At 41.2% G+C, this 27,919-nt stretch overlaps 1 protein-coding gene across 1 annotated transcript; it reads left to right on the forward strand.

The window, feature by feature from the left end:
* Window positions 1–6,106: 6,106 nt before the first annotated feature.
* On the forward strand, window positions 6,107–25,309 carry NAPG (NSF attachment protein gamma). The gene is made up of 12 exons (XM_006089293.3): window positions 6,107–6,270; window positions 9,972–10,039; window positions 12,878–12,962; window positions 13,679–13,696; window positions 14,572–14,602; window positions 15,867–15,976; window positions 16,091–16,157; window positions 16,453–16,523; window positions 18,509–18,587; window positions 20,468–20,547; window positions 21,339–21,468; window positions 22,967–25,309. The coding sequence occupies exons 1-12, from the start codon at window positions 6,215–6,217 to the stop codon at window positions 23,105–23,107; spliced, it is 936 nt and encodes a 311-aa protein (XP_006089355.1). The 5' UTR covers window positions 6,107–6,214; the 3' UTR covers window positions 23,108–25,309.
* The last annotated feature ends 2,610 nt before the right edge of the window (window positions 25,310–27,919 follow it).

Below are 27,919 nucleotides of genomic sequence, written 5' to 3' on the forward strand. Positions count from 1 at the left end.
CACCTTCAGTTCAGAATGTGGGGGCACACACAGCCTGGGTCTGGAAAGCTGGGTCCCGTATTCCACCCTGAGGAACTACTGAAGCTGTTGAAACAGGGAATGGTGTGATCATACAGTGACATTAAGAGTGGAGGAAGGATTCTACAGAGGTCAGGGTGGTGGCTGGATGACTAATCAGTTAGAGCAGGTTGACCAGTACTCCAGAAGGTGCCAATGGCAGCAGGGATGGAGAGTAATGAGCCTGCAAGCGATAGATGAAGGGATCAGCACACACCTTCTTTTGGAATTTTCAGTTCTATAAGATTACTACACTAAGTACTTTATGTCTTAATATTACCAGTGCCTCGGTGGTCCCAAGAGGTATAATGTCATCCCTGGAAGTGTTTCCTAAATACCTGTCACCAAAAGATAAGGTCCTTTGGGGGCTCTGGGGATCATGAGAGCTTGAAAGGTTCTCAGCCTGGCTGGCGAGCTCTCAACTTCTCCGTGGAGCCTGGATGTCAACAGCGGCATTTAAAGATCTCTTCTTTAAATGCAATTGTGTTTCGTTGTCTACTGAGTTTAGGTAGCCAAGGAGATTTACAGGAGAGAGAAAAAAACAAGCGTGGAGCTGTGCTGCGCGTGCTGTGATGTCCCTGGGATGCAGGGCCAGCACGTCTTGTTCACTGAAGAGAGCACGTGTTTAATGGAAGTGCCAGCCATGGCGGGGCTTAGTGGCTCTCCTCGCACCTGACTTGTTAAGCTAGGGATATTAGCCATCCCGAAGCCTGTGGACTCCTACGCGCGTCAGGTGCGAGGGATTTTAATGTCTTCTGTGAGCTCAGAGGGGATTCTCGGCCCACATTTCTCAAACACTGTCCTATGACAATTAAATGCAGTAATGATGATGGTCACCATGGCTCACTACGTGCCAGTTCTGGGCCTGGTGTTTTGGAGGGTTATCCGTAAAACTGACACAGCTCCACAAGACAAGCACTTACTGCACTTACCTACCGCTGCTTAACACACTGTCCCACAGCTCAGGGGCTTAAACCAAGAATTGGTTATTATTGTGTGAATGATACTGTGGACAGGAGTTTGGATAGAGCACATTCAGAAGAGCTCACCCTGCTGCATGATGTCTGAGACCTCAGCTGGGTTGGCACGGGGTGGCACTAGTGGCTGGGGCCGGAGGGGCTGGGGCTGCGGCATCTCCCCCTCCACACACAGACCTCCCGGCAGCTTAGGCTTCCTTGCATCATGGCAGCCTCAGGGTAGTCGACTGTTCAGGGCTCCAAGAGTGACAGGAAGTGGGAGCTGCCTTGCTCTGGGGCCTGGGCCCTGGAACAACATCACTTCCCCTCTGTTCTATCAGCCTAAGTAGTCAGAGAAACTGCCCCCTGGGGCATGTTCAAGGGAGGGGACATGCCCTCCTCCTCTCCATGGCAGAGATTTAACTGCCATTTTTAATTCACCTCATTATTACCCCTGTTTTATAGAAGAAGAAACGGAGGCCAAGTAATTGAAGACACTGTGTTTCTTCCTATAAGAAACACAGCTGAGCCCTAGGCGATTTGGCTCACAGACTGAAGGGTAGTGGGTTCGATTCTGGTCAAGGGCACATACCTGCATTGCAGGTTCCATCCAGCCAGGTTGGGGCGCTGGCGGGAGGCAACCAATGGATGTGTCTTCTCACATGGATGTTAATCTCCCTCTGTGTGTCCCTCCTCCTCCTTTTCACTCTCTCTAAAAATCAATGGAAAACTATCCTCAGGTGATAAGAAAGGAAAACGAGAGAAGCACAGCTGAGGTTGGAAAGTATAAGTAACTATAGGTCTTTTCACTTTTCAGCACACAGCCCTGCTCTCCCAACATGTGACTGAACATTGGGTATAAATAAGATAAAACTTAGTGAGGGGCAAACTGCTTTCCTGACAGGACTTAGGATAAAACATAGCAAATCACTTTGCTACCACCTCTTCATACCGCGTTTCACTAGCTGGTGAGGCCCAGTCCAAGGCACAGCTGTGGAGCCTACAGCTTGAGAGGTTGTTCAAGGTAAAGGAAGAGAAAAAACACAAATGAATAAAACCACCAACTTAAAAGAGAAATACCTGGCTCAGTGTAAGTTTCTTTCCCCAGAGGATACAATTATATTTACATTATGAAATAAGCCGAGTCCAATGGGAACCCCTTATTATTAGGTTTCCTCTTAAGAAGGAGTTATAAATGAAAACATAACTTGCTATTTTAGTATTTTGTTTTTCAAGGAAGAAAAACCTATTGCAAAAACAAATTTAAACAAGAAAAACCCATTTCAAGCACTTGTTTATTTTCCAGGCTAAAACTGTCTCCTTTCATCTCTGATTTTGTTGGGTTCTGAGGAGAAGAGGGTTGTTTTTTCCCCCCTTTTTCCAAATCTGGAAAGTCGCTTCTCAAATGTGAGCAGTACTAAATCCTTCCTTCTTGGAGACTGCAGTTCTGAATGCAAGCCCTCCCCGGCATAGCTGTGGGCCAAGAGCTCCGCGCAGTGGCGGGAAGGGGAAAGGCAGGGCAGAGCGGCGGGGCGTGGGGCCGCTGCAGGGTTTCATCTGGGATTTCAGAGGCTCCACTGGATTACGGTGATCACAGTTGCTCTCTGGATCTTTTATCTCTCTCTTCTAGCACGTGTGCTGCCATAGTGTTGCTATTCTATCTCCTCAGCTACATGAGTCTTCACAAAAAGTCTCCTGTAGCTGCTTTGTAATCCTAGTGTATTTTGTGGGCTTGACACTTTCATGTTTGAATAACGTCCATATCATAGACTGTGAGCACTTTCTTAGCTTCTTTATTAATATGTGTTCATTTCTAATCACACAAGTAGAAGTTGCACTTGAGTAAGAGACGTGTTCCTGAAGATTTTCAAACACAGCCCACACTTTGCCTGCATCTAGTCTTGAAAAAGGATGTGTGTTGGCTCACTTGCTAAGGGGTCACTCCACTGTGTCTTCGCTGGCCCCGATGCGCTCTCTAGAATAGGCCAGGCACACTCTGCCTCATCTACATATGCTTATCAGCAACGCTCCTTGTCCAGATGGCCCGTGGCCCAGGCCATCACTTCTGCAGCTCTTCATCTAATTGTCACCTACCCAGTGAGGTAACTGCCCACCCTCACACAGGCACCTCTTCCTCCAGCTCCTCTTCCTGCTTTACTTTCCCTGAAGCCTGGATACCACCTCGCACTCCATCGACGCTGATTTATTTCCTGCTTGTCTCTCACTCCCACCCGCACCCTCCCTGCCCTTGCATGTGAGCTGTGTGAGCACCAGGCAGGATTTCTGTCTGTTCTGTTCATGGCTGTAACCTGAGCCTGGAATAGTGTCTGCTATGGAGAAGCCACTCCATGAGTATTTGTTGAATGAATGTCTAAAGAGTAAATAGTATAAGCCTAGTTCACAAGTCTTAACTCCTGACAGTTCCAAATTGTGCATTTCTTGAGGAATTTTTAATGTGAAAATGCATGTCATTATAAAAATTTCATTGATGAAGTCAGGCATTATTAATATTTTATGTTGTATTATTTCAAATTTTCATCATTTATATTTACACAAAATGCAAACACATGAATATATTCCCCTGGCAATAAAATTGAATGATTACAATTTAAGACTAAAGTCCTTTTTACAGGTATATCTGTAGGATACAGTTTTTAAAAGAACATTTATCTGTAAGTTGTCTAATAAAATAAACACCAGGACACTACTAAGCCAGTTCAGTACATTGGTTTCAACTTTCACTTGAAGATCACTGGCAGAGTAAGTTCTATATCTACTCTCTTCTTAAAAGTAATTGCATCAAAACAATCGTGTTGGTTAAAATGGATGTAAAGGAAACATGTTATTAAATATATTGATGAGCAGATCTTTCCAGCTTTACTGTATGCTGAACTCCTGGGCAACGATGCTTACCTTTGTGTGCAAAATAATGAGAGGTATCACTTTTACGTGGAAAATTCAGTTATGAAGGCAAAGGCTTCCAGAATCTGACTCTATAACCCAAAGTAGCAATCACTTGTTTATGGGCTTGTGTCTGTAATAGCATGTGCATCTAGTGCCACCGTGTGTTTAGTAGAGAGAACTACAAAACCACAGGCAAAGACTAATGAATGCCATCAGTGCAATAGGCTTATTACATCTGTTAGGGATGTTTCTTTCTCAATTAATTGTTAACTTATTTCAGTCATACCTAATAAACTCCCAAGTCTAGTTTTTCAATTATTAGCGAAATTTCAAAAACAATAATAGTGCACTGTGCATAGTAAAGTGCACTGTGATATATTTTTTTTCTATAAAAATACTTGAAAATCTATCATTGGTCCATGTAGCTAAGCAGAGACGTTATGTGAGTTGTTATTAAACTGCTACAAAACAGAGGTCATTTCTATGTCCATTTAAGTGGCTCAAGGGTAGATTTGGAATCAAATAGTTCTGGGTTCAAGTCCTGCCTTCCCATGTATGGGTTGTGAGACTTTTGGCAAGTTGCTTAGCTTCTCTGAGCCTCAGTGTCCTCATATGTGAAATGGAATAATAACAGTGCTTCGTAGGTGGCCCACATAATCCACTTAGCAGAGTTTCTGACAAATGCTAGTTGCTCCCGAGTTGTTTGTCTCACAATTGCCAGGGAGCCCAGGATCAGGGTCTTAGCCACTGGCCTCCATCAGGAGCCTGGAGGGTCAGCGAGTTGAGCAGTGCTGGGTCCACTCCCAGCACCACCTTCCTCCCACTCCTCCCTGCTGAAGCAGAGGCGACCATGGCACTGTGGCTACCTGAACTCTCTGCTTCGGTTTCGGTGATGCTGTAGTCTTTGCTGTCCTGTTCGGAGAGGAAAGAGGACTGGCAAGTGTGGTGCAGCCCTGCTGGTCTTTCTTCATTTTCACACACTCTCTTTCTTGCTCCGTGTTTGAAATTCTATTGAAAATATGAAGACTGTTTAAATGACCATTCGGTGAAAGGTTAAAGGAGGAGAGACTCAGGGAACCGTGGAGAAAGCCCAGCAAATAGGAGCAGTTGACAATCTAGAGAAATCGCTTTGAAGAAGCATCCCATCAAGGCCCCCGAGGAAAAAGCCTCTGAACATTCTCACTCATCCTGTTCCCCCACGACAGGGCGAGTTATGGCGGGGCAGACACGAGGAGCCATCAGACAAGGCCCGAAGGAGGTGCCATCAGCGTATTATAAACAGGCACTGCAGTTGCAGGTACGGGAACAATTCATCAGTTAAAACCACACATTTGCATGATGTGCCTGTTACGTGTGAGACAGTTCTAAACACCAGCAAACAAAACATCCCCAAACACCTGACCTTGTAGAGCTTAAATCCACGGGGAGAGACAGACAATAAACAAAAACGTAATAAAACAAGTAAATGATATCATGCGGAAGAGGAACGGTTCTGTTGAAGGTGAAGAACGATTGGCGCTAGGAAAGGTGAGTTGGAATGACAGGAGGAGGTCAAGTGGGCTGCTTGGAATTGATACTGTGCAGGACACAGTTATTGGGTAAGTAGCAAGGTCAAGGTTATAATCCTGGGAATGGCGGCTGAGCCTGTTGGGTTAGAAACTGAGACGCTGCATAGACATTGCAGGACTCATCTATGTGGATATGGAAACCGCCATGAATTATGAATTGAGCCAACTGTATTACTAGGTAGTTTGTATAGGCCGAGTGATTGACAGTAATGAGCAATAACAGTTTGTGTTTGCTTACTGACTGACATAGCTGGCGCTCCAAAGGCAAACTGAAAACAATGAATACTTCTAGCTATGGGACAAATGTAATAAGTGATAGCACCAACGCATTTTCACCTGAATGGGAAGGCAAGGCTCCATGAGGGCGGCGGTTTCTCCTCTGTTGTACACCCTGATGCTTTTCCGGTGCTTAGAGCAGTACCTGGCACATGTGAATTGTTCAATACATATTTGTTGAATGAATGAAGGAATGAATGAGCGAACCCCTTTTAGTCGTCCCACACCGCCCGGCCCGGGAGCGCACGGGTCTGACACGCCCCTGCGCTCCGCGCCTGCGCAGTGTCTGCGCCCTGCGCCCTGCAGGCTGGCGGCCCCGCCCCGCCTCACTAGGTTTGAGCCCTGCCGGCCACTGTACCCGAGAGGTGTCCTGCTGTCCTGTCTTCCTACTCGGCGCTCCCACGCCTACCAACCTGGGCTTTTTCCTTCTACGTCAGCCGCGCGGCCCTGGAGATGGCAGCTCAGAAGATAAATGAGGGGCTGGAGCACATCGCCAAAGCTGAGAAATAGTGAGTGAGGGGCCCTGATTTGGGCCTCGGTGTGGCCCTGGGGTCGTGCCCCTCTCTGGCCCGGTCTGAGCACCCGGGGTTGGAAGGAGGAGCGAGGCAGTGAGAGTGGGGGTGTTGGCGACGACCTGCGAGGGGCCCGAGCGCGGGCCGCTGCGGAGCCGGAAGCATAGTTGCCCCCCAACCCCCGCCGGAAGTGATCCACGCGCTCCTCCGGGGGTCGTTGGGCTGCAGACTCCGCTGCTTTTGCTAACAGGGAGCTGACCCTCGGCACTTTGGGCTGGGGGATGCCCGGTGGCGGGGCCGCCCTGCGCATTGCAGCGTGATTAGCAGCACTCCTGGCCTGCGCCTTCGCGAGGGCAGCATCGCGCCTGTCCTCCCTCTCCGGGTGACACCCCAGCTGTCCCGGGGAGATCAGATCGCCCCGAGCTCCTGCGCGAAAAGCCTGCCCTGTGTCGGGCAGTGGGCTGCAGATGTACCCTGAAACTTACCCGGAGACCCCTTGTCATGTTCTGGTGTACCGTTCCTGGGAGCAAGAACTGCGCCTCCTTAGTCTGTTTATGTCTGTCGGGCCGGCATTTGCAGAACGGAATTATTCTGTCTACTCCTTTTGACACTCCCCTCCTTCTCGGTTGTGTTACCCAACGAAGTTGTATCTGGCAGTTCGAGATAATGAAAAGTCTGCATTGTGCTCTGTGTGAGATGCTTCACACACCTAATCTGACACCTCCACACCTTTCCAGATAGAGATGCTCATTTTACAGGAGAGGAAACGAGACTCCTAATACCTTACCCGGGGCTGCACCCCGGGAAGGTGGCCAGTACGGTTCTCCGCCGGTGGGTGGGTGGGAGCCGCCAGCTCTTTCTGTTACTTGCAGGCAGGGTGTGGGCGGCACTGGGGCCCTTGGTGCACGTGCCCACAACCACCTTTCTTTCTATTGAGAGCAAACACAGAAGTATTAACAGTGTGTGTAATGAGGATCATCCTAAAGCTGTCAGCTGTGCTTTGGTGACACGGGGGGAGAAGTGTATTCTGTCCCGGGGAAATGTAGGAACCTATTAACAAAGGTGATTTCTGAGCAGGGCCTGACAAAGAAGACATTTTCGGAGGAGGGGAAACCCTGTGGGAGAATCTAGGCCCAGGATGTAGTGAGCGCAGGCCTGCCAACATGCTGGGGGAGCCGGGAACGCAGAGTAGTTGCAGGGCCAGGGCGTGAGCTGGAGAGGAGAGTTGGGGCCAGACGGTGAAGGGGCGGCGGTCGCTCTGCTCTGATGGTCTGAACCTTAGCTTTTCTAGGGATCAGGAAGCCAGTGGGACCCGGTTAGATTTCGTTTAGGCAGAAGAAATGTGGTAATGTGGAGAAGGCCTGGGAGGAGAGGAGAATGAGAACACTGGCATAATTGGTAAGCAGACATTTACAAATTGTCACCATGTACCTGTGCACTGGCTGCTGGGGTTATTGAGGTTTAAAAAAAAAAATTATTTTCCTTAAGAGCTTAGAATTCACAGAAGAGCAGACAAGTAAACAGAAGAGTTTAGAAGGATACAGTAGCTTCAGTTGAGATGCCCCGTAAGGAAAGGTTGCTCTCCCCAGGGTGGGAGAAATGGATGAGGAGGGCAGAGTGACAGTGACAGTGGGAGCCGCCATTACAGGTTAGTAGGCTGTCATGGTCAGGGCCTGAATTACAACAGTACAAGGGGCAGGGTTGGGTGACATTCCTTAGATAGAATTGAAAAGCTTCAGTGACTTGACTGGATGTGGAAGGAAAGGCTTGGCCCCTGTGTGTCTAACTTGGGAGCTGGAGTGGTGGAGAGACCTTCAGCCAGTGCAGGGCACAGAGGTGAATGAGCCAGGGAGGTGTTGGATTGAGGCTTGAATGTGTTCTGTTTGAGGCTCAGTAGGTGGCGGGAAATATGGGCCTGGAATTTAGGAGAGACGATTTGATATTTCTGCCTTCTAATGATAATATGGGTCAGTGTTGCCAAATAGTTTTGTAATTATCATTTTGTGGGGTTTGGTCCTATGAACATTGATTAAACTGTTGGCCTCAACAGAATTTCTATATCGAATTTTTTGACAGAAGTAGTAAAAACTTAGATATAGCCATTAAACTAAATTAACCAGAGTGCCTTCTCCCTTCCAAATTAGAGATGCTTAGTTGACTGGGGATGATTTACTATATTTTTAATCTCTAGCTCTTTCATATGTAGCCCATTAGACAATTGAATGATTATACCTTGTTTTTGATGGAATTTTTAAAATTTTGGTGATATACAGAATATAATGAGTGCTTTGGAGTGGGATGGAGGAATACATTTTTGTTTTATTGCATACTTCCTTAATTTTGTGGATTAGAGTGGTGGACTGCAACTTAAGAATTTTTCTGAGCAAAGATATTCTTGGTAAGCTTTAAAAATTGCATTACAAATTTACATCTTATATGAGTACCGGTATATACACAAATACAAATATTAAATAAACTAGAGCCCAGTGCATGAAATTCATGCACAGGTACGGTCCCTAGGCTGGCTGGGGCCTCCCTCCCTAGCTGCTGGCCGTAGGCCGGGGCCTTCCTTCATTCCACACCACCCCCTGGTGGTCAGCACAAGTCATAGAGAGCGATCAGTCTCCTGGTCGAACTCCTGTGGGGACAATTTGCATATTAGGCTTTTATATATATAGATTTAATTGGCAGAAAAATGTTCCTTTAAAGTCAGGGTCTCTGGGCAGTTCACACAGCTGTCACAGAATGAAGGTGTACTTCTGAGGGAGGGCCCAAGGGGATTCCCCATCGCTCAGGTAAGGTTTGAAGCTAACATTGTGATATATAAGCTAATTGAATTGGAATGTAGAAGCTAAGATGGTGTTTATTTAGCAATTCTTATGCACACCCAAGCTTGATAGTCACTAAGTTAATTTAAACTGGAAATATGAAATTATTTTAAATTAAAGCAAGAAAATAACATATTGCAGAAACGGCAAGTAAGGTAAAGACTCAGAATTGATGGTCCTTTGGTTTGGCATCTGAGAAGCCATTGGTGATCCTTGAAAGCAGCATCTCTGGTTTTCATAACATCCCTGTCTTTCTGGTTCTTCTTCCTGTTCACTGGTGACTAATTTGCAGCCTTTTTTGGTGACTCCCTCTGTTGTTCGTCTGAATGTTTGTATTCTGCCCTCTCTCTAAGGCCTCCTAGGGCATCCAAACTGGACCCTTGTGTAGCATGTAGAGTCCTCATTTAATCTCTCTGTCCTCTCCTGAGCTTCAGTCACACAACTCCGAGCGTTTACTTGATGCTGTGCTTTAGCGGGCTTCAGGCTTTAGTGTGCCTCAGGGCTTGTTACACCCTGGGTTTTTGCTGCACTTCCAGAGTTTTTGGTTCCATGGGTCTGGTATGGGGCTCAATAATTTACTTTTCTAGAACAGTTCCAGCTGGCGTAGGGACCATGCACTGAGAATCTGCTATAGTTGGAGTTATGCAGGTATTTCAAAAGGAGGGAAACCATGTCTATGGTAGTGAGAAGGGAAATGGTGAGGTTGTATTAAATTATAAATCAGTTGGATGGAGATGGTCAAAATGGGGACTTGTTACCTGCTGGCTCCTCCCCCTATTTTTTAATGACCTGTGAAGTCATTACAAGCAGAATTCTGACTTATAAATGTGTTTGGTAACTTCTAAGATATATGCCTTTCTTTCATTTTAGCCTGAAAACTGGTTTATTAAAGTGGAAGCCAGATTATGACAGTGCTGCTTCTGAATATGGAAAAGCAGGTATGTGTGACTGTGGCCCAGTAACTCCAAAGTGTAATCTTTAAGTAAGCTGATAGCTTCCTCTCAGCATAATGCTTACTCCTAATGCTTCCTATAAGATTTTAATAGATAAACAGCAACAACAACCTGCCCATGCCCTTGCATTTTTTACATCATTACAGTGGGGCCTTGACTTACGAGTTTAATTCGTTTCGTGACGGAGCTCGTAACTCAAATTACTCGTATGTCAAATCAAAAAGTGAACGAGTGAGACACGTGATGCTGGGCTGATGTTGTGGCGTTCACTGTGACGTTCGCTGTGCCAACTAGTGGTGGGGTATCTGAAGCTGGCTCGTAACCCGAATTTTAGCTCGCAACTCAAAGCAAAAAATCGGCCGAGAGACGGCTTGTATCTCGAAAAACTCGTTAGTCAGGACACTCGTAAGTCAAGGCCCCACTGTATTTTCAAATGTGTGGAGGCGGAGTCAGAGATCTCCATAATTCTGCCTCTCGTTACAAGGGAGGTGAGTAAGATTGGCAGAACCTAGCTGCAGGTTTTTAGCATTGTTTATGTATTCTTAAACTTCAGTCAGTTGCATAGTATTTCTAGGAGTTTTGCCATACCCCTTTATTACACTTCCTGTTATTGAATAAAGACTTTTGTTTGTTAAATTTTTTTAATTAGCCTTATAAGAAGATCTAAAATCATGTATTTGACAGCGGTAGGTTTTTTTTTATGAGCTTCACTTTGAGAAACAGTGATAAACGTTCATGAGTGTTAAGCTACATAAATATTAGAATATATTTATCTTCTGTAAGATAAAAATGATTTGAAATGTGGGACAGACAGGGGCTTTACTAAAACTTTAGCATTTTAAATTATGGAATGAGAGCTTTCAGCATATTTGTGATTATTTTGGATATAACGCGTGATACAATTTGAAGTGCCCAGAATACATTTATAGTTGTGTTTCAGTGACAGACCTGATCCCTTTTGTTATCCTAGCATATCACCAAAGAAAAAAGAAATTGGAGAAATTGAAGCTAATCAGTACAATACGTGTTACTTTCTAGATAATAAAAGAAATGACAACAAATGAGTCTTTAGCACTTTTATTTAAACCCTGAGTAAATTCTCTCTCATATTTATATATCATATTTAAGGGGAAAATTATTAACAGTCCATACTTAATATGGATTTTATGAACACCTTGTAACTTGAGGGTACAACGTTTTGCAAATTTCCATGAGGGAAATTTGACACAGTTTTGTTGTATATACATCTGAGACGATCAGCTGCTTTCAAAAATAAATATTTCAGGTCAGATTTTCCCATTAAAGCTTTCGTTTATTTTCTTTAAGGGCTTATGCATAATACATTTAAAATCAGAATAAATGTGGAAATTCACAAAGGGAATTAGTTTTAGTAGTTTATTTTCAACATTTTGTTAAAGAGGATTTTAAGGGTGCATTTTTAACAAATAACTTTTTTCTTAAAGTTGTATCCTTTTTACATATTTGTAAGCAACCTTTGGTAAGTTTACCAAATCTGCAGCATCATATTTTAGGGCTAGTCCTCATTGTTTTGCTCTGATGATGACATTTTACAACAATGAGCAATGTATTTTAACATTTTGGATATTGAGATTTTTTTTCCCCCACAGAAATTTAAACAGTGCAAAAGCTTTATTTTTGAAAAATGCAGTTTTAATTTTTTAGAAATTTATTTAAAGATTGTTCCAAAGAGGAAGGCTTATTATAAAAACACTAGAGGCCCAGTGCATGAAAATTCGTGCACTAGGGGGTCCCTCAGCCTGGCCTGCCCCCTCTCATAGTACGGGAGCCCTCAGGGGATGTCCTGCTGACGCAGTCTGGCCTCCCTCTGTGGGAGGCAACCGGCCGATCAGGGGAAGGCGATGCCCCCATCATGCCTCTGCTGCTGCCACTGCCAGCCACCACGACTTGCCTGAGCCTCGGCCCGGCCCTCGTTGCCTGAGCCTTGGGCCCTAGCAGCGGCAGCCTCCATCCACAGCCTGCCTGAGCCTTGGGCCGGCCCTGGCAGCGCAGCCGCCATCCTTGGTCTGCCTGAGCCTCAGGCCAGCCCTGACAGCGGCAGCCGCCATTCTCGGCTTGCCTGAGCCTCGGGCAGCTGCCGTGGCTTTGTCTGGAAGACGTCCTCCCTAATTAGCATATTACCCTTTTATTAGTATAGATTTAATGTGCTTATTGGTCTTTATTTCTAAACTAGAGGGCCGATGCATGAAATTCATGCAAGTGGCTCGGCCCTTGCAACTGTGGCAGCTTGCCTCGGCCCTAGCAGCCCTGGCTTCGTCTGGAAGGACATCCGGAAGGTCGTTTGGCTGTCTGGTCTAATTAGCATGTTATGCTTTCATTATTTCTAAATAATTTAAAAGATGGAATAAGTTATAACTAAAGCACTGTTTTTTTTAATTACTATTATTAAATGTAAGACTGGTGAAGTAAGGTACTGTTTTTTGTGATAGTACCTCATATTTGGGAGCATTGGTTTGGCTGATACGATCTTAAGTTCTCAAAGCTTAGATATTGGTATTAGAAAGACTTCTTAGTTTTGAGTGGAAGTAGCACTGATTTTTAGCAAACAGTGTACAATTAAAACAACTTTTGAAAATACTTCTAAGTTATTGATCATCAAAAAACTGGTAAGAAAATTGCTTTAGAAAAAGTAATACTTTATAGTTTTGTGGAACTTCCTAAGTATTTGATTAAAATAAGTACACATGTTTTCCAATACTTTACATATGATACAGATTTTGGTAATGATTCATTTGAAAATTTTAAGTGGTGGAAATAGAAAGTCTTTCTGTTGTTTTATTTCAGCTCTTGCTTTTAAGAATGCCAAACAGTTTGACCAAGCAAAAGATGCCTGCCTGAGAGAAGCTGTGGCCCATGAGAATAACAGGGCGTATCTTTTTCAGCCTTTAAAAAAGATTTGACAATTCGATAACTTTGACAAATTTGCTACATGTGGAGTACAATGCTATTAAATTAGAAAACGGTTAGAAAAATTCTGCATATTTAAACTCTGAAGAAGCATTTATAGAGACTTCTGATCATAAGGTTCATGCTGCTTTGCAGAGCTACATTTGAGAGTTTATTTCCTTTTTTTCTGGATTTGCTTGATGATGGTTTTATTTGGGATGAGGTAAGGAAAATCTGTAGACAGGCACTGAAGAATGAAGAGGTAGTACAAGTATTGGAGATGTATAACTACTATATAAATATTTTTAAAATATAGTCTTTCTCAGGAGTTTGAAATACGATTTATAAGTAGTTCAAAACAATACGTTTTCCTGAAGTTATTTAAAACTTATACTGAAAATGTTAAATTTGTCTCACTAGCTAATATTGTGGTTATAATAACCTTGAATTTTAGTAAAACTCTTCAGATTAATGCATAATGGAACTAGTTTAAAATCTATGTGGTGTTCTTGTGGATTATGTAGTTTTAAGAGACATTAGTAGGCACTAAATTATTTCTTCTTTACCTGTTTGTAGGATTTGCCTTTTGGATCACAACTAAGGCAATGATTTAGTTACCTTTGTCTTTTAAATAGTAAATACTTAGGAATGCTTGGTTTGCTTTTTTTCCTTAATTTTGACTTTGTTACATCCATTCAGTCTTTTCCATGCTGCCAAGTAAGTAAATATTTTCTCACGTTTTCAGTGTTTGCAGATTATTATGTTTTAAATGTTGTTTTTCCATAGGTCAGTAAATTTTTCCTAAATTATAAATTTGTAAATAGTGGATTATTTTGTATTGATTTAAATAAAAGTCATTTTCATTTGTTTTAGTCTTCATCTGAACCTTAAAAACTAAGCTCTCCTAAGATATACAATGTTTCAATTAAATTCACCTCGGTATTTTTAGGACCATTTTGTTCAGTAACTTATGAAAACCAAGTAAGTTACAATTTATTTGTTTCCCTCTTTCTTGATAGTTAATAGTGTCTATGGAGAAAAGTAGGAAGCTTTCTCCTGCTTTTGTGGAGAGTACTTGTTTGAAAACTTGGATTTAGACTTGTCAAATAGAAGCTCACTTACCCATTCTGTATCATACTTAATTTTGCATCTGCAAAATAAAAACCCTTTATTTTAGGTGCCTGATGTTTCTAAGGCAGTATTGTCTGTGAAAATAAAAAGAAAAAAAATGTTGTGTGCTAATACAAGCCTAATGTAATGTGTAGTGCCTAAGCCAGTTAAAAGTGATGAGATAAGTGCCCTAGCTGGTTTGGCTCAGTGGATAGAGCATCGGACTGCGGACTGAAGGGTCCCAGGTTTGATTCCAGTCAAGGGCACATGACCCGGGCTCAATCCCCAGTGGAGGATGTGCAGGAGCAGCCAATCAATGATTCTCTCATCATTGATGTTCCTATCTCTCTCTCCCTTCCTCTCTGAAATCAGTAAAAATATATTTTTTAAAAAGTGAAATAACTTCCTTTATCTGTAGTAGAAGGTTTCTCCTCCTCCTATTTCATTAAGATCTCATCCGGGAAATTATATTCTCTTTGCAGAGCTTATGAGCAAGCTGGCATGATGTTGAAGGTCAGTAATGTTCTGTCACAGCTGTTATATAACTAAAATGAATTAACTGCATGGTGTTGAAATAAATTTATGTTGAAGTTGAAAAGTCTCCTTGTAAGGCGACAGATGTTGTCCAAAGCAATACTAATTGGGCCTACAAGGTAAAATGTGTGTGTCATAAATAGGAATTTCTAAAAGTGAAATTTAAGAGAGAATATGTTGGAGGAAACTGGGAATCCCAAGGTTCTAGGCTTTGTAACCAGGAGAGATGTATCGCTAAGCTAAACAGAGCTATGTGGGAGGTTCCCCTACTTTTGAGAAATTTACGACAGCTTAATGTAGTAAAAATGTACAAGTACATATTTTTTACTGCCCATGGGTTATAGAGAGGAGAGATTTTTGCTTGTTTTACATATATCAGTTGGCATTGAAGAGAAGACTTAAGCTGTTGCTGTTTAACTGATTCATCTTGAATGAACTATTTTGGCTAGTGTGGCTATGCCTCTTTTTATATTTCTGCTTCTTAAACACAGGTTGGAAATTAATATTCTGTTGTGCGACAGAACATATTACTTTTTGACACTGACCCTCAAAGTATGCTGATGGTGGCATTCAGCATGGAAGGTGGTTGCAAACTCAGATGAACTCAGGGCATAATGGAGTGACTGAAATGAAGGAGATGGCCTGGGTGTGTAGGGCAGTAGGAAATGGGAGAATTGAGGCTACAGGAGGTAATATTCCTCCATCAGGACAGCTTCTGCTCAGCCCCAGTGTATTGCCATGTGGGAATGTAAGCTGGCTGATGCCATAGCTTTTGATATTTTTTTAACGTAGAAAGTCATGAAACAATTTTTATGAAATTATCTGATTTAAAAATACTGAATGGTTCAAATAAGATGCACTTGGAAATAAGATGCAGCCCTTGGGATGCAGTTTGCCACCTTTGGCATAGGCCTTGTGTACAGTAGGGACTCAGTAGATGTTCAAAGGGGTTTGAATGCTTACAAAACAGTAAAGAGCAAATTTATTTGTATAGTTTCCCTGAAATTCTGTGAAGTGATGATGAATTCTGTGTAGAAATTAACTGATACATATTTGGTTTGGCTAAATGAAGCTTGATGGGAAGAGTAACCATGTTGAAGGCATTTCATTTTAAGTATATTTTATTGTATAAAGTTTGAGTCATTTACTTTTATGAATCAGGGGTAAAATAATTGAATTTCAGGTTAACTTTGCATTTTTAAGTTGATGCATTTACTGATCACGCTCTGTCCTTTGCCTAAAGGAGATGCAGCAACTCCCACAGGCTGTCCAGCTGATTGAAAAAGCCAGCATGATGTATCTGGAGAATGGCACCCCCGACACAGCAGCCATGGCCTTGGAGCGAGCTGGAAAGTGAGTGTGCGCAACAGGCTCTGCATAGAGTCATCATCTTTTTGTTTTAATAAAATCCTTTGAAAAACAAGTTTTCCATTTCTCACATAAGTGAATTTTTCTTGTCTAATTTAGGCTTATAGAAAATGTAAATCCAGAAAAGGCTGTACAGTTGTACCAACAGACGGCTAATGTGTTTGAAGTAAGTTTGAATTTTATTTCTTTTTCTTTAAATACCCTTAGGATGTTTAGATTCATAATATGTAAATAGAGAAATGCAGCAGCTACTTTTTAAACCTTTTCTGTGCTCCCAGATGAACTCTGTTTGTCTCTATTAGAGAGTGATGAAATGGACCAGCAGCTTTGGTGTCGCCCTCTCAACACCACCCCCTCACCCCCATATTGAGTGCCATTACTTTTTTATTAGGTAATTATTGGAGGGAACAAAGATTCCTGCATTGAAGCTGCCAACACTCTCTTTTGTTTGATTCCTGTAGAATGAGGAACGTTTACGACAGGCAGTTGAATTACTGGGAAAAGCCTCCAGACTGCTAGTACGAGGACGCAGGTGAGTTTTCCAAAACTGTGTTCATGTGTGACCGCGTATACCTTTAGTTCATGTTGGAACTGTTAATTAATTTTGGGAACAGCTTGTTAAGCTTTTTGGTGTGAGTCATGGACACACTAGGGGACCCAATAAATATTGATGTCTGTAAGACGACATATTGAGTTAAATATTAAAAGATCTGCCCTAACCGGTTTGGCTCAGTGGATAGAGCGTCGGCCTGCGGACCCAAGGGTCCCAGGTTCGATTCCGGTCAAGGGCATGTACCTTGGTTGCGGGCACATCCCCAGTGGGGAGTGTGCAGGAGGCAGCTGATAGATGTTTCTCTCTCATCGATGTTTCTAACTCTCTATCCCTCTCCCTTCCTCTCTGTAAAAAATCAATAAAATATATTTTAAAAAATATTGAAAGATCTGCTGTTTTTCTAAGGTGTAATCTCAAAAAGTATCATGCGTTGTATTCTTATTGGCTCAGCAGCATGAGAGAGAGCAGTTTTCTTGATCTGATATTTGGTTAGATTATAATGTCTGTCTTTTAAGGAGAAATATCCATATAGGCATAAATAACAAGATGCCCTGCATGCTTCCCCATGAAAATGGACAGCTTTTTGATAGCCAAATAGTGTCATTAAATAGGGTTTTACTTTTTTATTCTTTAAATATATGACCTAGAATTCTGCTACCATGCCCAACTTATAAACCAGCTTTGGTCCCACAATTTAGCAAGTTGATCTTTAGAAATTCAGAATACATTTCTCTAATGATTCTCACTTTATGAGGCGGTAAACTGACAGGGGGCACAGCCCACAAAAATTCAAATTCATAAATGAGTTAAACCAAGCCACTGTGTATATTTTGTATGCAAATATGTTTTAAAAGTAATGATTGGCACAGAAAAATACAGTATAATGTTTTTGTACTTTTAATTTGAGTCATAGCAACACCTTTCTCTCTATATATCCTCACGGTGCAGACTGCTTCCTCTTTTTGGCTGTTGGGATGGGAAAAATAGGTGAAGACTCAAATTCACCCAGTCACAAGTTCAGTGTTAGTAAGGGAGTACTGGAATTAGGAGTACAGGGGTGGGCAAAAGTAGGTTAAATTACCAGTCATCATTACCTGAAAGATAAATCATAAATAAGGATATGAAATAATAATAATAAGACAAATAACACAAATACTACAATAATAAATAAATAATAATGCAAGAATAAACTCTGTTTCAGGTACTCACAACTGTACACCTACTTTTGCCAACCCCTGTCTAATATAGCTTTGCTAGGGTTTGATGGATTAGGATTGGGGAGGAAAGAAAGGGATGGGGCCTGAGAGGAAGATTTTTGGTGATACCTTCCTCTACACTGCCATGTGAATGGGATGGAAGAAAAGGAAAATGTGTGAGCGTAGACAGAAAAAGATGAATGCTGAGGATCAAAGGTAGCAGAAGGATTTTTCTAGTGTCGACTTGTCTGCTCTCCACTGCTGCCCTTTTCAGCACCGGGTGCCGTTGGGGTCACGGAGGCAGCAGTGAGCATGGACAGTGAGGGCCGAGTGGGAGAAATGATTCTTCAGCGGGAGGTGGTGCTCTCAGGGCATCTGGATGGCTTTCGGTGGAAGGAAAGAAATCTGGGGTGATTAAATTGAGGGCTGTCTCTCTCTAAGACATTTGATAAACAGTCATCAAGTAGTTTGTTGAATTTGATAGATGCTGATTAATGAATGATCCTTACCAGACTTAAAACTCTCCATTTGAAGTAACCTATCCATACCTTCTCTTGCTTTGACTGTCTGCTTGATGCCTAAAAGGGCAGGGTGAGCATTTAAAAGAAGCCATATGAGTAGAGCTCACGGAAATGGAGCAGTTGCCAAAATGCCTGTTATCTTCTTTATTTCTCTAAAAACTGTACTATCAAATACATTATAAGAATGGCCTCTGCTGTAGATCATTGAGACCTGCCTTGTTTGACATTCCTTTGTTTTTGTTTTTAGGTTTGATGAGGCGGCACTCTCTATTCAGAAAGAAAAAAATATTTATAAGGAAATTGAGAATTATCCAACTTGTTATAAGGTATATTTTGAAAGTGCTTATTTTTGGCTTTACATTACATAATTTTTCATATTGGCGTAAATATGTACCTATAACCAAATTCCATGGATATTTGTCTATTTTTTTAAATAATGCTTTCTGGGACTCTATATTTGACCAAGATGGAATAAGCCTACTGCAGCCTCTCTCCTATTGATTACAACTAAAACTTCCAGACAAAATACAAAAAAAAGCAATTACTTTGAAAAGTAAATAGAACAGATTGATGGAGAGAAGTAAACACTTGCAGAAGCAACCAATAGAGTTATGCGTTTCCAGGATTTTTTCCTATTTCCTCTTGTGGCATTGGCTTGGAAGCCCCAGTCATGGAGCTGGGCCACAGAGGCTCCAGCAGCTGAAACGCCTAAAGAACCCACCTACCGCATCTTTCTAACCAGAGGAACTGGATTTCTCTGGTTAGAAAAAAGGCTCCCTGTTTTCCTCTTTTTCCCTTCCTTGGGTTTGCTCTGTGGGGAAGACCTAGTTATGGAGCTACAGTTGTGGTGGTGGCACAGGCCGGTTAAAACGCCAATGGAAACCTAATCTCTGGCCAGAGGAACTGGGAAGATGAGCTAAGAGAGCAAGGAGAAAACCCCAGAAAAGGGAGCTGGAACAGGGAATCCCCTGACTGTGTGTGGGGGAGCGGGGGGAGGGCTCGCAGGTCTTGGGTTTACTCTCCAGCTGGGCCTGTGCAGGACAGACCCAGAGGCAGAACATAGGCTTTGAGAACTGCAATAAGATTAAAACACTATCCAGGGCTCATAGTACCCTTGCCAGGCTCATGCGTGGGGCAGAGCCCACCAGCAGAGCTGAGGGACCGAATGAAGACTAGAGCCACTGCCCACCAAAAGCAGACAAAAATGCAGTCTGAGCCTGACTAGGTGACTGCCTGCTGGAAGCACCCAGCTCTCCCGAGAATGATAGGCGAGTCTGTGCATAACAGTCACAGTGTCCAGGGTGCAGTCCCAGCGACTGAGCATGGAAGAACCAGGACAGTAGGACCAGTTTTCAAGGGAAAGGCAACTGATGCGCACCCACGCATGGCTTGGTGTTGGGATTATCAGATCAGGGCTTTGCAGCAACTATCATAATTGCGAGTGAGCCAAAGGTAAACACAGGTGAATGAATGGGAGAGAGTGCTTTTTAAATAGAAACTATAAAAATGAAGCAAATGAGAAACCAAAATAGCTGTATCTGAAATAAAATACTAGATGGACTTAATATGACAATTGAGATGAAAAAATTCAAGGAACTTGAAGGTAGATCAATAAAAGTTATCTGAAAAATAGAGATAAAATATTGAAGAGCTATTTTGCCAAGAAGATATCAGTCACACCTTTAATCTTATTAATACTTTCGTTGGCTTATAAATGGTATCATTGTTTCTGTTATCTAAAGTTTTTCCTAGTATCTCTTTAAGAATTCCAAAGTATAATAGTAGAGTTATGCCCCCCCTTCTTTTTAATTCCCTTTTCAAGATTAAACCTATATAGGTTTTTAAAAGAAATTTTCTTTAAAATGTGTGGTGGTGTCTAAGGCTTTCTTATTACTCTGTGGTCCTCAGACTAGCAGTACCAGGGCCTCCTGGGCGCTTGTTAGTAACAGCAGGATCTCAGGCTTGCTGTGGGCCCACTGACTCAAAGTCTTCATTTTAACAAGACCCCAGGGTTGTTTGTGTGCACAGTAGAGTTTGAGATGTCTACTTCTGTATATTTTTCCTCAGATGTCCTGTGGAAATCACTGCAGAAATTTTAAATCTTTCTATATAAAACCAAAACTCTGAAAGTTAAATTCTAGGTGTCAGGAAATTAAATTGATTAAGTAGATAAAAATTTGGACCATAATCACATCTTTTGTTTTAGAAAACAATTGCTCAAGTCTTAGTTCACCTTCACAGAAATGACTACGTGGCTGCGGAAAGATGTGTCAGGGAGAGCTACAGGTAAGGCGCTGACGGCGCTGTCCTGACTTGGAACATTCACATTTCTGTTAGTTTGAGGTGACTGCTTAGACCAGCCGTGGGCAAACTACGGCCCGCGGGCCGGATCCGGCCCGTTTGAAATGAATAAAACTAAAAAAAAAAAAGACCGTACCCTTTTATGTAATGATGTTTACTTTGAATTTATATTAGTTCACACAAACACTCCATCCATGCTTTTGTTCCGGCCCGCCGGTCCAGTTTAAGAACCCATTGTGGCCCTTGAGTCAAAAAGTTTGCCCACCCCTGGCTTAGACAATAATCCTGGCTGTGAAACTGGATGGTTTTTTTAAAAAATAAATAAATTTCATAGTGACAGAAGCACTTGACTACTATTTCAGCTTTTCCAGCAGGATTTTTACAAGTTATGTTCTTTCTTGTGTTTTTCTCCTGGGGACTTCCATGGAAGTGAATGACATGGATGATTTTATTATATTTGTGTTCTAAGAAAAAAAGAACAACAACACAAAAAGGAAAGTTTTCAGAACGTATGTAACAGGAAGATCTGAATAAGGGGTTTTCCTGTCAGAGATGTTTAAATGAGCAGTCTCCATCTGGGCACGGTTGACTTGGGGCTGTGTAATTCTTTGTTGCCAGGCCTGTCCTGTGCATTGTAGATTATCTAGCATCGTCCCTGACCTCTGCCCACTTGTAACAATTAAAAACGTCTCCAGATGTTGCCAAACCTCTGCTGGGGGCAGATGCACCTGTTTGAGAGGGAGCAGGTAGAGCTGTGTGACTTGTGCTTGCTGTAGCATTCCAGGGTTCAATGGGAGTGAAGACTGTGCTGCACTGGAACAGCTGCTTGAGGGCTATGACCAGCAAGACCAAGATCAAGTGTCAGAGGTCTGCAACTCGCCCCTCTTCAAGTACATGGACAATGATGTGAGTGGCCTTTGCCTTAGCTTCTTTCCTCTTGAATGGAAGAGGCTTCTAACAAGATTCTCTCTCTTATGGACTTTGAGATTTTTCTCCTATTTTTTACCTCAAGATACTTCTCATTTTGCATTTGCAATTTTTCATTATAGGTTTGGGTTGTTTGAATGTCAACCATATAAGTTTAAGCCAGTTATTTCTCTATCTGTGTTGACCATATATATATTTTTTAATTCAGCCCCATTTTTCCAGCTTCTTTCATTTGTTGGCTTCTATAGGTTGCTTAGTTTTTAAATTTCTTCTAGACTCACTGTCTGAAAGAGACCCATCGTGTAGTGGCCTGTAATTCAGTAGACTTGTTGGAATTCCACTTCAGTGACGACTAACTGTGTGATGCAGGTTATTAATTAACTAGTTCACTCATCTGGAGAAATGGAGAGACTGGTCTCTGTCTTGCCAACCTATGGTGATGAGTAGATTAGGCTGTGTTCCCAAAACAGCCCCATGTGCTGCCATGTACAGATGTGAACCATGACAGTAGGCTTCTCTTCTTTCAGATTTCCCTTTTCAGTAGATTGGTGAGCACCAATTTTTTAAAATATATTTTTATTGATTTCAGAGAGGAAGGGAGAGAGAGAGAAACATCAGTGATGAGAGAGAATCATTGATCGGCTGCCTCCTACACACCCCACACTGGGGATCGAGCCTGCAACGCAGGCATGTGCCCTGATCCTGAATCGAACCGTGACCTCCTGGTTCATAGGTCAATGCTCAACCACTGAGCCCCGCAAGCTGGGTAGCACCAGTTTACTTGATTTCGTTTTGCAACTTTAGTCTTATGGTATCAGATCAGCTTAAGATCTTCAATTTTTTATCACAATGTATATAGAGAAACCTTTATTTTTCTCGATAAATTCTTAATAGGCTTTTGTGAATTTGCAAATATTTTTTTAAAATTTGTCCATAGCTTACACTCTTCATTTACTCAAAAACTTTATGTCATAGGAACCATAAGTGTTACTTAACTCACCATGTCCCGATTATCTCATATTCCTAAGTGTATAATTGACATTTGTGCTAGTTGTGTACCTGTCACATTATGGTTGTAAGCCATCTGAGGGCAGAGCAATGTTGAGTTTTCCTGTGGTTGTTTTTCCCATCTAAATCAGTGGTTCTCAACCTTCCTAATGCCACGACCCTTTAATACAGTTCCTCATGTTGTGGTGACCCCCAATTTCATTGTTACAAATTGAACATAATTAAAGCATAGTGATTAATCACAAAAACAATATGTAATTATATATGTGTTTTCCGATGGTCTTAGGCGACCCCTGTGAAAGGGTTGTTTGACCCCCAAAGGGGTCGCGACCCACAGGTTGAGAACGGCTGATCTAAATGGTAGTGTTGGTTTTCATGAGGTAGAAAGCTAGGATCTGCCTTTTGTTGAGACATTACATGCGTAGATTCTAGTTACCCAGCTTTTGAGACGTTGCTTTGTCATTGACAGTACGCTAAGCTGGGCCTGACTTTGGTGGTCCCAGGAGGAGGAATCAAGAAGAAAGCTGCAGCAACACCGGAGGCCAAGCCTGAAGGCACCACTGCCCCCGCTGCCGAGGAGGAAGATGAATATGCGGGAGGGCTGTGCTAGGCTTCGCCGAAGGGAAACATCCTCATACGCCCTCCATGGACTTGGAACTTGTCTAAGGGTACCCACATTTCGTTGCAGTCATGGCTTTGAATGCTAATAAAGGTGAATTTTGTTTACCACTTCCTCAAATCACCCATTGTACCTGCTACATGTGAAGCACTTTTTTCTTTCTAAATACACCAGAAGCAATTAACAGGAGAAAGTAGTGTCACATTTTAATAGTTGATTTTAAAGTTTGCAAGCCAAATTCTAAGACAAATTATGTTCTAAGCAAAACAAAAGAGCCAATAGGCATTCTTTTTCTTGTAATTTATTGTTAGAGACTTTTCTTTGCATTTTTTTTAAACAATTGCTGCTAAAATTGAAGTTTACTAGTTAAACAAAATAATATTTTAAACATTTGTTTTGTTATACTTTGCAAAGGAAATTTATCCCTCGTAATATTAGCTACATTTAAATTATTAAGATGAGAGATTGGAACAGGAAGCTATTTTGATCTTTACAATATTATTTAGTCCAATAAAGGATGCATTTAAAATCTTCTATGTAAATTTAAAAGTTCCTAAAGTAGCATATGAAAGTAATTCTGTAAATGTCTTCAGTTCTCTGTGAAATATGGGTATTTGTCCCATCAAAAAATCCACGTAGTGACTGTCTCCAAACCCATTTGATTCTTGACTAAATGAGAACTAACCTGGACCTTTTTATGGATTCTAACAAAGAAATAATGTTTCTATCAACTTACATATATATATATATATATATATATATTTTTTTTTCCCCTCCAAAATAATTTGATTCACTTAGAGTTATAACAGGACGGTAACATGACATGGGAAATGTTGTATACCACAAACATTTATCTGAAATGGGAGAATCGTTTTTGAAGTACTTACATTTAAAGTACTGTGCTGCCAATGTTTCGATCCTTTATAGATGTTTCCTGAAAGGTTATTTTGAAGCATTCCTCTTTCAGCCTGCGTGGCTTAGATCCATCTCCCAACCTGTTAATTTGAAAGGGGCTCCAAACACCAGCAGTGTGCATTCTGCAGGCAGATGCTACCCAGAGTGGCTTCCTCTTCATTCACGCCCTGTCTCTCTCTGCATAGAGTCCTAGCTGATGCAGGTGCAGTCTGCTTAGTTTTGCTGGACTTCCGAAAACACTAAGGTAGATTATCAAGAGTGGTTTTAGTCACAGTTGGTTCTGTGGGAGAGCTTACACAGTATAACCTCCTGATTTGTGTGCTTGTGGTGGGTGGATGTTTAGATAGAAATCTTTATTGAAGGTCTGATTCAAAACACTAATAAGTTGGATGTTTTGTTTCCTTAAGTTGCTTGCATAGTTTAGCAGGTATCAGCTAATTTTCAGTAATTGTTTGGAGATTAACTTTGAGCAACCTCAGTAAAACCATATTTAGGCAGTTGAATTTAATGATAATATTTCAAATATCCTATCATTGCTGTTGTACCCTTTAGGTCCAATGAGAAGCTTCCAGAATCTTATATTAATGCTCATTTGAGCTAATTAGCAATCTGTTTAAACAGACCTGGCAGTGCTTAAAAGATATTTTACACCATTTGTTTATAGACCATATTATCCATTACAGCCTTGGAAACTTGTTTACTTTTACTCTTTTCTTACATATTAAGTAAAATGAGGAACGATTCAGTGCATTCTGTAGCAGCGATGCAAGTGAGTCTTAAATAACATAAAAGGTTTATATAAGCACAACCTCTCACCACCCTCCCTGCCCACATTTAAGAACTAAGAACCATAAGGACTTGTGGATTTCAGGGTTATTCTATATGGGTGTCCAGTAAAAAAACATTGCTTCTACATTTATGCATTTAGCTTTTCCACCTATGTAAGTCTTTATTTTCAGAGGATAGAGTGGAAAACTTGTGTTTACAAAAGGAAAAATAGTTTTCTAGAACTTGTGTCATTACTTTTACCAAAGTGGAAGTCTGCATGAACATGCTCAGAATCTAATATTCAATGTTCTGTTATAGTGTAAGTGCAGCCAGCCTGCAAAATATATTTAATATATTGAATTTATTTGTATATATGCAGAGTATTTGTGCTTTATTCCTATTTTTTTCCAGCTCTTTGATGAGTAGGATATTAAATGTGTTGTTATGGAAATGCAGATTATTGCTCCAATGATAAGATAATTATGAAAATAAAATCTGAAACTATATAAATATGATTATTTTTATTGTTATTCATTTTGCTTTGCTTGTTTATTTTCTTTTTTTAAGGACACATTGTTATTTATATGATTCCAATTATATTTTACAAGAACAGTATTTGTCTAAGTTGTATATTCTGCTCCATAGGAGTAACTTTCAACTATTTAGGCTTCTTAAGGTACTGGTTATCCAGTTACTATATATAATACTGCACTATCTGTTATTTGGTGAGATGGACAACTTTAATACATCTTCCAAAAGAAATAATTTTTTCATTGAGTTAAGTGAGGTAACAAATACATAAATAGGAGGTTAAGAAAACTAATTGAAATGGCCTTGTTTTGCATTTAAGCATAGTTAGTACCTTAAAAACCAGTGGATTTACTTATAATTAATCAGATATTTTTTGAGTGCCTGCTATGTAATATTGTCCATGTTTTTCATAGACTGGGAATCAATATGATTTAATAACTGGACTTAATAGAAGTTGGAATAAGAGGTAGAGGAAATGCAGGGAAAGCAACAGCTCTTGGCCATAATGTGATTTTGCATTTCTGTGGGGACACCTTGGAGTGTTCTGAATGTGTTCTGTGGTCACCCTGTAGTCTCATCTTAATGCTACAGTCTCCCTCTACCCTGACCCCCCGTTGTTTTTATTAGGCTAGTATCAATAAAAGGCTCAATATTGACTTTAACTTGATGCTGAATTTAAGGACATTAAAAATGTCTTGAAATAAAAAGAACTGAAGCAAATGTATCAATTTTGAAAAAGGAGAGCAAACCTCTTCCATTTGAGTTTGTTTTTGTTTTTGTTTTATTTAATGGTTTCTTATAGGGCTTTTAGTTAACATTCAAAGGCCCTGAATAAAATTTCCCTAAGTAATTAGCCCCAGCTAATAAACTAGGTTAATGAAATCCCCATAGAGTTTAAAGCTTAAACATTTTAAATTACATTTACAATTTTTTTATAGCTGATTCTTCCAAAGCTTTCAAAGGGACCTAATTAGGCAGTCTTAAAACTTAAAACTTTCAAAATCTTTGCAGGCACTTAACTAACTTGTAAGGCTAATAAATTCAACTTATACGTATAGTAAAGTTTCCAAATTTTCAAGTACTGTTTGTGAACTTAAATTCTCAAATTAATCACAATTAAATATTTCAAGTGAAAATCAGAAGGTTAATATGTCAAGTTCTGTTAAATGTTTCAAGAACCTTAAATATAAACATACACAGATTATCACATTAATTATAAAACTTCTAGCCTAACAAAGTATGATCACCATGGGGTTGACTTACATTGTCAATATGAAATACTTTTTTCTTCATCTACCCAGGGTAAATCATCTAACTTACTAACTTGTTCCAATTCAGGGGAACACATTTGCCATCTTGGATAGGCCAAATGTTTTGGACCTATCAGAGACTAAGATGCAGCCTTGGTTTGCTAAATACTTGTAGGATGGTTCGCACATACCACAGATGAGCCAACTTGGCCTTTCCTTTGGTTCTTGTACTGTGTCAACAGAGGGCAGCAAGCCTGTACCTTTGGCTCAGGGTTTAGTTTCACAACACTGTGGACCACACACCCTTTCGGCATTTTTAGAACTATCCTGTGCAGCTTTGAGGGTGTGTTGTTTTTTTTATAACCTCTTTCAACATTTTGTAGTCTGATTTGGGTAAGTAGAGTTCTGCACCTATAGCTAGTTTGGAGATCATTTATTTTTCTACTTGATTTGAAGTGTTACCTTTGGTTTCTGCATCTTTTCATATTTCATGGATTAGGCCATGATTCAGTAGCCTCTGTATTGATAAACTCATAATTCATTAGGCATCATTTCAATAAACTTAATGAAACAACTACGACTACAGATGATAATGGAATCTGGATTATAGGAAAGGCATGACTTCCTAAAAAGCCAATCAGTCAGGAAGGGCCAGATCATGCTGTAGTAACAACAACCTGAGAATCCTCTGTATTTAAAACCCATAAAGGATAATTTTTACTCCTGCTCCATGTGCATCACAGGTCGGCCGAGGGCTCTGCTCCCTGTCTGCCACTCTCAGGGCCAGACCAGGGAGCATTACAGATTGCAGTGGCAAGGGCAAGGGAACTCGCATATCCTGCCAGCTATAAGCAGTCCATCCCCAAAGTGACACACTGACTTCCTTCCACTCACCTGCCATGGGGATGCCAAGTCTACTCAGGCCTTAAGGCACTTGTGGTCAATTATGTTATTTTTTGGTGACTTTTTCTAATACTCATTATAGGATTTTAATATGAAATAAGTTCCAATAAATATACAGAGTGGCTTCACACATATTATCACGTGTAGCCCTGACAAGCATTCTCTGTTATCCCCATTTTCAGGTGAGTAAGCAAACCTAGAGGAATTAGTTTGCTCTGAATGTTTTCAGTGTGAAGTTACTTAATGGCAGATGTTGCTTGAACTGGCTTCTTGAATTTCTGTCATTTATTTGAAAAGAAAAACAACTTCAGCAGGCCAACTTGCTGGAGTTTGAGCATTTTTTTTTTCAAATCCTCACGTTGAGGATATTTTTTGCATTAGTTGCCTCCCTCAAGTGAGGATTGAGCCTGCAACCGTGGCAGGTGCCCTTGACTGG

The sequence above is a fragment of the Myotis lucifugus genome, unplaced genomic scaffold (genome assembly GCF_000147115.1).
Source record: "Myotis lucifugus unplaced genomic scaffold, Myoluc2.0 scaffold_58, whole genome shotgun sequence".
Taxonomy (NCBI): domain Eukaryota; kingdom Metazoa; phylum Chordata; class Mammalia; order Chiroptera; family Vespertilionidae; genus Myotis; species Myotis lucifugus.